Source organism: Tinamus guttatus, unplaced genomic scaffold (assembly GCF_059628265.1).
Source record: "Tinamus guttatus ecotype Peru unplaced genomic scaffold, ASM5962826v1 Tinamus_guttatus_pri_ptg000184l, whole genome shotgun sequence".
Lineage (NCBI taxonomy): Eukaryota > Metazoa > Chordata > Aves > Tinamiformes > Tinamidae > Tinamus > Tinamus guttatus.
In genome coordinates, this window is record NW_028288718.1 from 28247 (window position 1) to 39302 (window position 11056).

The window sequence follows — 11056 nt, forward strand, 5'->3', positions numbered from 1 at the left end:
AGTTTTTGCCTGGCACAGTGGGGCAGAACTGCTATACAGCAGGACCCGGTTCAAAGCCCAAACAAGAAAGGAGCTTCCAGGACAGCGATGCTGGGAGTGGAAACTGGGACAAGCTACTGTCAGGCTCTGGCAGAGCAGAAATTAAACCCAGGACTGAAGTGAGGATGAGGCTCTTTTGTCTCTCTGCTCAAACATTACTACGTGGTGACTCAGCTCAGCCTTAGAAACAACAAAACATGTCACTGAAATTTCTCCATTGGAGGGAGCTCCTCTCGGTGATTTTGGAAACTTCAGTGACATGTTTTGACAATTCTTTAGTTTAACACTGACTCCAGTATTGCCCTGTTCCAAGTTGTTCAGCTATCCCCTAGTTACTGGGTTCAGTACAGACTGCTGGATTTGACAACATGAGAGTCAGTTTTTCCCTCATAGTGGCTAATTACATTTATCACTAAAATAAAAAATAAAAAAGGAAATTTGTCTGTTAGTTTTTAGCTAGTGGCTCTTGCAGAGGTGTCCTTTGCTAACTTGAAGAGCCTTTCAAACACCTGCATTTTCTCCCTGCTTATCAAACACAGAGCTCAAGCTGTTCAGTCCAAGCCTCCCATGTGAAAGCTGTGAGATGCCCTCCAGCCCCTTCAGGTTCCTGTCTCCTGTCCTGTCATCGTCTATTCCAGTTTTCTTATCTCTGGGTGGCTTCAGCTGATACTGCAGCCAGCCACTTCTCTGCCTTTCATGGCAAGGCAACTGGAAGATGAAAGCCAAGCCAGCAATAACAGAGTCTGACAATTTAAGGCCGTCACTTCCATCCAATGAGCAGATTTTCTCCAGTTTAGCGCTGATGCAGTGCTCTGATATAACGAAGCATTATGGTGCATCACGAGGGATGGAAAGAACCAAGAACATGGTAAAGCAAGGTAACTGCTTAAATCAATAAAACGCAGGAGGGTGGAAGCAGTTGAGACAAAATCATCATATATATTGATTTAAAATCATGCAACTAGAACAGCTGCTTCAGTTTTGAATAGGCTGACAGCTTGAAGCCATTTTGCAAAGATGTTTTGTCTTTAAAAGGTATTTCTGATCCTGATTTCAAGCAGACTTGGAGAGGAGGAAAGATATTAACACCTTCACACAAACTGACAAAGCCAGCAAGGGGGAATGAAAGGTTAACTATTCCTTGCCACATTATATTAAAACAAAGCAAAACTCCCTAATTGCCCAAAGCTTTTCGGGGACATTCCAGGGTCATCACAGCCAACTTCACCCACATTTCCAGCTTGAGAGATTCCAAATGGGACCTGCTTAAGACTTCCTATTGCTTATTTTTTCTGTTGAGAATTGTTAAACAGAATTGCAGTGACTACTTGGTAAATATTTTGAATATTATTTCTGAAACACCATTCTGCCAAACTGTAATAAAAAGAGGATAAAACACACAAGTTAGGTCTTTTTAGAAAAAGTTAGACCAAATTTACACAGGATCTGCTGTTAACAAATGATGTATTTTGGGTCAGTTTACTAGGAAAAAAGAGAAGCGCAAATATTTGCAGACTCGTGTGTGTGTGTGTGTGTGTGTGTGTGTGTGCAGAAATCTGAGCATTACTAATGGCGAAGATCAGCCCAAGTGCAGGCATGACTAACCTGACTGATAACAACATTTCTAGGTGTGTCAGGGCTCTCTGCAAAACAAACATGGAGCCAACTTGAAAATGTCCCTGCAACGAGCACAGCCCAGAACGCATTAGCACAGAGGCCACAGCACCAGCAGAGATGCAGTGATTTTACACTAAATGAGAAAGGCTACGGAGAGGTGAGTTTCCTAGGAAAGCACTCGATCCAAGGGTATCCTTGACAAGCAAGGGCACTCCTGAAGCCTGTTTCTTGGGCAGCCTGCATGGAATCCTTACATGGATGCAGCAATAAGGACTTTAATCCATTCCCAAAGAAGTGCTCCCTTGTCCCCACAGCCAGGCGTCCTGTCCTTGCACAGCTTCACTCTGCGGCTGGTGTCTTAGCCGTGTCTTCAAAACCACAATGCAACCAAGGGACAATTACTGTGGGACACGACAAGAAGCAAAGGCTGGAAAATTATGCAGTAACAGGCATGAGAAGCAGCATGTTCTGCCTCTTGTATCTTCCCAGGGACAGGATTACTTGGAAATCAACCTAACGGAGCAAGCGCCAAATGAGGCAGCCCTCAGCGATCTCGCTGTTGGCTAGTTGCTTTCACCTCCCTTTTCAGTCGCTTGCAAATACATCAGCAAATTTTTTCCAACTATGACAAAGAGATCGGGGCCTCCAAAATATTACATCCTTCCAATTTCCATTAGAATAGAAGAAAATGATCTTTTAATCCCCAACAAAGAAAAAGCTGCAACATAAGGTCACTATTAGAGAAGGAATTGACATAAGATACCAACCTCAATGCACAAAGCTCTAGAAAAACAGACTTTGCTAATGCAATTGCTCAGACAACCATTTGTTGTAAAATAAAACCTCTAAGTTCTTGCAAACTGGGAAAAAAAAAGTCGTTCCCCTTCCTTATTTTTTCTAAGCGTCTTTAAGTGCCCTTTAGGACACAACAATATTCCAAGTCAGGCCTCAGATAACTAGCTTAGCCTTAAATCACAACTGACCGAGATGGGAGGTTGGAAGGGTGTGCAAAGGCAGCCACAACCACTGCCAAAGTGGTTAAAACCCATCTCTGTTTTTCGCACTTTTCTTTTTCTCCCTAAACCGGCTGGTTTGGGTGAGGTGTGACAACCCAAGCCCTCTGCCACAGGAAGGCCACCAGCACCAGGACCAGGTCCCGTCCCGGCACGGCGCTGGAAGGAGGAGCACGAAGGCAAGATTTGCCAGGCCTATGAGATTAGGCTTGGTTAGATGTCAACAACTATCAGTTCTAATTGAAAAACACATTTTCATGAAGAGCCCAGCTACAACACATTGCCACCTAAAACTTAAATGCTAAATATTTAAATTACACTTATTTAATTCTGGAAAAAACATTCATTGTAATAAAGATTTTCCACAGCAGCTGTTTTTCTTAACCATGATCTCAACTTTATTCTCATGAGAATAACTACAGAGAAAAGCCAAATGTAAAATCCTGTTTCCTGTCAATTTAAGCAGATGTTTTTATGTAATCAAAAGCAAACTTCTATTGTGGAGGCCCAAACTAGACTATCCTCTCATCGCACTCTGAAAAAAGTGCCTACCAAAGAAAGACTAGAGAAAAAAAAAAGATATATGCAGCAAGTTTGCTACAGCACAGAAACCTAAAAATTGCCATTCACCTTGAAGTAAGTTTGGATATTGCCTGACACAAGCCAGTTGCAGAAAGTCAAGTTTATAAATTGCCATGTATCTTGAGAGGAAGCTCCCAAGGTCTACTTGGCAAGGATGCAAGTTGCAGAGTAATGTTAATTAAGATTATTTTTAATAATTTTCAAGTGCAAAATCAGCAGAACTGAAGTACACTGAAGTCTGGCAGCTTGCCTCTGTATCTTTTAACAACAGAAATCTGAATGCATTTATTTATCAGCTGCATGCTTTACATGGTTTAGTCCAAAAAAAAAAAAAAAAACCCACCGCCCCAAAAAAAGGCAACTCATCTACTTCTCACCAGGAAAATTGGCTGGCATTAAGAATGGGGAAAACGGATAGTCAAGTCATTAAGTCACAGCACGGCTTTGGTATCAGCCACAGACACCCAAGAGTGACAACTGCACTTCTACAACGTGCAAGGGCAACAGCCAAACTCTCTGCGAGTTCTCAGAAGGGGGGCTGTAGAAACAGGCAGCCTGGCAACAGGCGGAGTGTAAAGCAACAGGGCTTCGTACTGAAAAACATGGGAAAACATGAGAAACCAACCCCGTTAAAACTCGCATTTTGGCAGGGGAGGAAGGAAGGCTACAGCACCAGCACATCTTCTCCTTATCTGAAGGTAGGTTAAACCTCAGACTCTAGGGAAAAATTAGAGAGAAGACAAGCTTTCTTTTTTTTTCTAACCTGATTAGCACTACCTAGAAAACACTTGAGGGCAATCGGTTGGCAGAGAAAGAGGAACTTCCATCCCTTTTGATTGTGTATTAGAAGGAATAGCATTGAACAAGCCACCTCACCCCATCAATGGTTGAGATTCATTGAGCCGCAAATAAGGCCATTTTTCCTTAAACAGAAAAGGTTCCATTGCACATTACTGAAACACAGTTTATATCAGTTTTCTTAGCCTAGAGACAGGTCATCTCCAACGCGAGTTTCCTGGTGTGACTCCAGGAATGTGCCATAATTGGCAGAGATAAGTCTTACATCAGAAAGTAACAACGGAGTCAGCAGAATGCATTTCCCTGGGGTAGTAAGTAATTTTGGCATCATGACTGCATTGGTGCTAGGGTTTTTGCTTAGACTTTTGCTTAGACTGCAGTGATGCTTAGCCATTTCCAGTCTCTTAAGTGACATGTTAGTATCAATGAAACACTACTACAGAGATCACTAGGAGGAGAGCAGCAGTAGTTTCTAAAGTGCTCCGAAGTTTGTTCACACTAAAGTGATACTGATGGCCTCAAGCCTCGGCATAATAGCAGATACAGTGGCATGAGTGACCCAGCACCGAACGGGCAGCACCGCTGCCATTCCCACACTGTGGAGCAGATGCGGACGATCTAAAACTTGCCTCACAAGCTGACAAAACACCCGCGACACAGCAGCCAAGGAGACCCCTTCTCTGATGGGGATGTTGGCGAGCGCAGTTACTGCTCTCGCCCCTCATCAAAGGGGTGCAGAGGAGCCTGCATGGGCGCAGGGTACGGGGTATGCGCAAAATTCTTTTACTTCAAGAAAGCTCTGAGTGTTTGTCCCAAAAATAAGAGCGCACCTGCAAGCTGCGGGCACAGCACATAAGGTCTGCTCTGGTCTTTAAGGGCGTGAGAGGGCAAGGAGGAGCTTCCTGGCTGCTCTGCCGCAGGTAGGACAGGTAGCAACACGTTTCTGGTGCAGAAACAGCGATTTGGGAGGACGGAGGTCCCCTGCGCTGCCTCGCTCAGCAGCTGCTCTGCTTTGACACCAGCACCCGGGTGGCGCTGAGCAGCCAGGAGCCCGGGGACACAAATGGCACCGTTCTGCCCCTCACACTATCGCTATGGGACCTCGTTTCCCCCCGCCCCCCGCAAAAAGCAGGTGCCCACAGCAGCCACACAGCCCCTTGCAGCTTGGCGCCTGCCGGGATCCGGGGATCCGCAGCCCTTGCACTGCACGTCTTGGGACAGCGTTTTTTCCCCCCTCGATATCCGCCTCTTCCCCGGCTCCCAGCGCCCGGCTGTGCCTTCCCCAGCAGACAGCGCGGCGGCCTCGCCAGGGCCGCCCGCCCCTACCTGCCCGGCGCAGCAGGGCGCCGACATGGCGCGCGGCGCGGCGGCCTCGCGGGCTCCCTCCTCCGCTCCGCTCAGCGCTGCGCGGCGCCCGCCCCATGCGCGGGGCGCTGCTGTGGCGAGCGCGGCCCGCAGCGCGCAGGGCACCCGCGGGGCGGAGCGGGGCGGGCAGCGCCGCCTCCGCCCGGCCCCCGCCCGCCGTTTCCGCTGTCGTCAGCCCGGGCGGCTGCCGGGCCGGGCCGGGGCTCCGCGCGGCGCGGGCCGTAACGGCCCCCTGGGCGCGCAGGGCTGGCGCGGGGCCCCGCCGCTGCCCGCGGCACCCGCTCCCGCTCCGCGTTGGCAGTTCGGGCTTCGCGGACGCAGGTGCATGAACGCGGGGGTCGCAAAGGAGCCGCGGTGCAGAGCTGCCCTCGGGGCTCTACGAACGCGCGCTTGGTGCGGAGCAAACAGGGCCATTCAGAGCGCTTCAGTGCACCCTGCGGCTGCCCGCACCCAGTGTGAAAGCCCTGTTCACTCAGACGATGGCCTGAGGGCAGGACAGGCGCTCAGAGACCTGCCTCGCTGCTTCCGAAACGCTCTGTCCTGCCACAGGTTATAGGAATCAAATCTACAGCAAGAGGCAGCACCAGAGGGTTTCTAAGCCTCCAGCACGATGTGCAGGATGACTTCTCCGCTACTGCAGAGCAGCCAATGGCATAAACGGTGTTGTTGTTGTTGCTGTTGTGAGGAAACTACATCCTTGCATGGTCGGCCTCTGTTTAATGTAACACCTGCTGCATATAGATTTGCATATATAGGTACATGTACATGAAGGAATTAGTAAGGACTGCAGGATTTACTGCATAAAACTCCTTCCTTTTCCCTTGTATATGCAAGTGAACGTAGAAATTTGATACTTTAGGAGAAGAAATGTGTTTGGAGATAATAGGATGAATCAGTATTACATAATTCTGCGTTCTACTGGGAAATGAAGAATCCTGGGCTGCGGTGAGGGTAGAGACACTGGAAAGCCACTGATAACCTTTTAATTTTGAAACCTAGTCAGGTTTTTGAGTCATCTGGTTAGGACATAGGAAGGCAAATGTCTCTCACTTGTGAGAAGTCAGCAAAGGTAGGTTCATTTCCTGTTACTGTTGCAGACTTGTACAACCACAAGCGAGATGACTGCTCAGGCTTTGCTTGATTTCCACATCTGTAAAATCCTTTCAAAACATGAAGGAGAATCTGATGCTTTATTTAAAAACAAAATTGATAGTCAACTTCTGTTTTTGCAAGGAGAGCCTGGCAAAGTTAATTTACAGGTATGGCAGAAGAGTACAAGTGTCAGCATGTGGAGAGGTTATAGGTGAGAAAACTCCCTTCTTGCAGTGCAGTGTGTTGTTGATCGAATCTCCCTTCATGTTCTCAGCAGTCAGGCCCAGCTGTGCTCCAGACCAACCATGACAGGAGTCAGAGGAGCTAACGAGGGCTGGGAGGGAGACCGGGGCTTGTCCAGATTACGGTCGGATTCAGACCTATGTCACCTCAGGCTCAATGCAGCATCCCGGCGATATGACATATACTTATTGAGCGTCTACATCTGGTGCCTCATTCACAGCGTGAGCTCCTCCTCGCATTCCCACATGGCCTTTGTGCTTGGTGTGGCAGCAACAAGCACTTAGCGGGTGTGGAACAACATGAGCTTTGCAGCTCCACACAGGCCTGTTAATCCTGTGCTTTTAGCACTGACAAATCCAGCTCCTGCACCAAAGGAAACAGTGCAGCTCTGTATGGGACTTTGCAAACAGTTGGTCAGAGCAGCCCAGGGCTCTGGGATGTATCTGGCATTTTGAAACGAAAAAATAATCATCAGAGAGGCTTGAAGTTCACCGCTGTGTTTCTGGCCAGCATTAGGCAGGTTAATAGGTATGTAATGAGCAGACATTACTACACAAAAAGAAATATCACTGTAAAACTATCCATGTTTAGAATAAGGTGTACCCCATGAGGTAGACAGATGAGATGAGAAAAGGCTGTTGTGTTGCTCTATTTTTTTACTAGCCAGAAATCCCCAACCAGTAATCCCTCCCCAAACAGCTCCTCTTGGCAGGGTAAAAAGTGTCTTTCTGAAGAAATATTAATTTTGATTTAGGGCTTTTAAGCATAGGTAAAGAAAGGCGAGGTGCTTTGGCCTTGCTTTATACAAATAATTTTACAAACACAGATTTAAAAAGATTGAATCAGGACGGGAGAAAATAAACATGTGCCAGCCCCAGAGATCATAAAGCCTGAACCTCATGACAGCGGAACAGAGGCTCAGATGTTGTGGGGAGGGGGAAGGAGGCAGTTGTAGCCACGCAGGTCTCAAAAAATACAGCACTGGTAAGAGCCAGTTGTGGCCTGGGAGCGAGACTCGCTCCTCACTCAGTGCATGCAAACACAGGGCAGCTACGGGCACATCCTCTCGAGCCACCCGCTTGCCAGCAGCCTACGAAATCCTGCCTGTGGGTACCCAGTCCTGTTTTGTGCGACTTTCACATCAGCCTTCCTTGAGTCAGCAGAAACAGCATCATCGTCGCGTCTCAGCTGGGCTTTCATCTGCATATACTGTACATTTCACTAAATTTTTACATCATTTATTGTAGCAGAAGCAGAGACTCGCTACACTGTGAAAAGAACAGTTACTGCTACCTCCACAGAGAACTGGAAAGACACGAGTGCTGAAGTAGAAAGCTTTGTGGCATAGCTTGGGGAAGCTATAACTTAGCAGACCGCTCGCAGACCACATGGTTCCTCAGACTCACATGCTGTGAACTGGATCAGTGTACTTTATGCTAAGAGTAGTAGGATGCTGCTCAGTTTGCAACTTGTGAATCGCAGCTGCAATTTGGAATGATGCTCCCATTATACTGTTATTATATGATTTTTTTTTTCAATATTTAAAGATAAGAAGTTTCAGTTTGTGCCAATTAGTGAAGAGCACACACAAAAAAAGTCTGTATCCAATGGAAATAGTTTCTTTTTTTCCTGGTGAAATGAAATACAGAAAGTCTTTCCAAACATAAAAGCAATCAGAAAAAAAACAAAACCAGATTCTATTTCAGGTAGAGATGGCCCCTTATATATAATGCAAAGTTACACTTTACATGCCTATTAAAATACACAAGATTTAAAATTGTTTTTAAGTGAGTGGATATTGCACATGAGCTTAGCAATCAGACATCAGTCAGAAACACGGTTACGAGGGGCAGGAGAGTGTGTGTGTGTTCTGGAAACCACAGCTCAAATGCGCCTCAGCCTCCCCCACAGCCATGATGCTGCAATGGCACTTTCCTGAGCAAGAGGATTCCAGTTTGGGAAAGACCCATGCAAGGGCATGATCAGACAGGAAAAATAATTTAACACCTAGCAGTTTTGCTCATGTGACTACAAGGCCATATCAGTCTTGCAGGCTACAGGCCGTAACAGTCATGAGCTCCTCTATTTTTAACTATGTAAGCACCAGCACGTGGTGAAGCAGGGAAGTTTCCTGAGGGATTACAGGCCATTTCTCCCCACATCCTCCCAGGTAACCGACAGCTTCCAGAACCTTTGGAAATCTCCCAAAAGCCAGTGTGTCCAGGAAGCTTCCCAGCCCGCGCAGCGCCGTCCGCACCAGCTGCAGGCCGACGAGAGGCAGCGTGAGCGCCCGCCAGCACGCGGGGCTTGCGGCAACGCCGGGGGGTGCCAGGCCCGGCTGGGGGGCTAAGCGCAAGGGTCGGGGGGACGGTACCGGGCACTCACACCACATACACCTAACTCCTCCATCTGCCAAGAGCACAGCCTCACCAGGTACTCTTGTAGCTCAGACTTCTTGGCTGTTACTCCGTATCTATTTGCATCTCCAGTTTTCACTCTGCTAACCAGAAAAAAAAAAACAAGCTTTACCATAATAACTCCGGAGAGGCCAATGACACTTAAAAAGAAAACAATCTCAATTTCAAGCTGTTTTTTTGATGTTTAAGCTTTTAGGATTTACACTTTCAAGCTGCCAGTCACCATAGGAGCTACTGACTACATCTCCCAGTGGCAGCCTTAGAAAAAAAAAAAAAAACAAGAAACAGTAATTGGCTGGGGATCTAATATCACAGACTCCTATTCTGTAGTATTTATAACTGCTATAATTAGAATATCACCTTTGAAGGGTGTTGTGAGGAGTTCAGGAAAGCACATGGAGCAGCTACCACCGCAAAGAGAGCACTGTGTGATCTGCCAAAGCAAGGGAAGGGTTCAAGGCGAACGAAGGGCAACCTGCAACCATAGATCTCTCAGATGGGGTGGGAGAAGAGGCTGGCAGTACCTGGGGAGCCAGATATACACATGTAACTGGCCTTTCCAGAACATCGGGTTGGTCATTATACTGAGTGACCTACATCTTTATTAGTGCTCTGCAATTCACACAAATCTGGTGGTAGTTCCAAAAATATGAAAGAAAAAAAAAATAACTGGTTAGATTCTCATCAAATTAAGTGTATTAAATGGCTTGTTGGACTTGAAATAAGACCACTGCACTTCGAACTTTTACCAGTAAAAAGCCTTATATTTCAAGGCAAAATTGCTAAATGCTTAAAAAAGAAAGAAGGTTTTTCTTGGTATACTAGTAAAGTGGTTGCTTAGTTCTTTTTTCACTTCAGTGTTAATTCAAAGTGAATTAAATTCTGCATTGTTTATTAAGAAAATGTACCAACCAAAGCTTATAAATCAGCACTAGAACTTCTGCAGTTTTATGCTTAATAGATTAGAGATAATAAACACCATAACATAAAAAGAAAAACAATGGTGATGGAAGAGAAACAGAGGAAGCCCCTGAATGTTTGGCTATGTTTCAAGCAGCAAGAAAAAAAGGCAGTTTAACTTTTATCAACTTGGTCAAATCACACAGTTCACATCCTGCTGCCAAAGTCAGTTTTGGGAAACTGTCAGCATCCCTACTACCTGCGAGACACAAACCTCTTTGGGCAGGCAAAAAACATTACTCCACCACCTGTGCTGGCTAATTAACAACTAAATGCTCCCTCTCCTCCTCCTTTTCCTGCCTGTTCCCTCCTGTTTATGTTTCCCTCCTGTTTTTCTCGCAGTAATGAGTATGAATGTATGTAGAGCTGTGGACACTGTTTGAACCGAACGCACTAGACGAGACGGCCCTAACACCAATGACCCATCTACTGGCTGCACAGCAAGTCTCCTACAAAATTCTCATCTGGAACCTATCTACCTGCCTTATTTGAAATCGTAAGAGTTTCTGAAAGGGGATAAATGGATGTTTTCTGAAAAATTTGTTTACATGTGGGAAAATAGTAATAAAAATCTGAACATGATAAGATATGAAGATAGTTCAGCAGCATTAAAACAAGTATTTTATTTCAGCTTTGCCTAGGGAAATTTAAAAATGACTATTATGAGATGATCAAAATTTAGCCAAGTGATTCAGATTTGTCCAAGAAATGCAAAATGAGATTCTCAAGCTAGTGAGAACTGAGCTGCTTCTCATGCCTTCCTCCTAGGTGGGCTTTATAGAGCGACAAATTTAATTCCCATCTGCTCATCAGGAAGAAAAGAAATACCAGGTTTTCCTAGGCAGCTCTATAGCTACTGTGGTGAACCTTTAGACATAACTAAAATAAAAGCAACGATTTGGGGCCAAAACCAGACCGAGACCATGCATG

The 11056-nt window shown here is 46.1% G+C and overlaps 1 protein-coding gene across 1 annotated transcript in view; it reads right to left on the minus strand.

The window, feature by feature from the left end:
• The window catches only part of SERINC5 (serine incorporator 5), a 28706-nt gene extending 23291 nt beyond the window's left edge, over positions 1–5415 (minus strand). The window contains exon 1 of the mRNA XM_088523359.1: positions 5376–5415. Within this exon, the coding sequence (XP_088379485.1) occupies positions 5376–5402 (27 nt within the window). The 5' untranslated portion in view covers positions 5403–5415. The remainder of the gene's footprint in view (positions 1–5375) is intronic.
• Positions 5416–11056: the final 5641 nt, after the last annotated feature.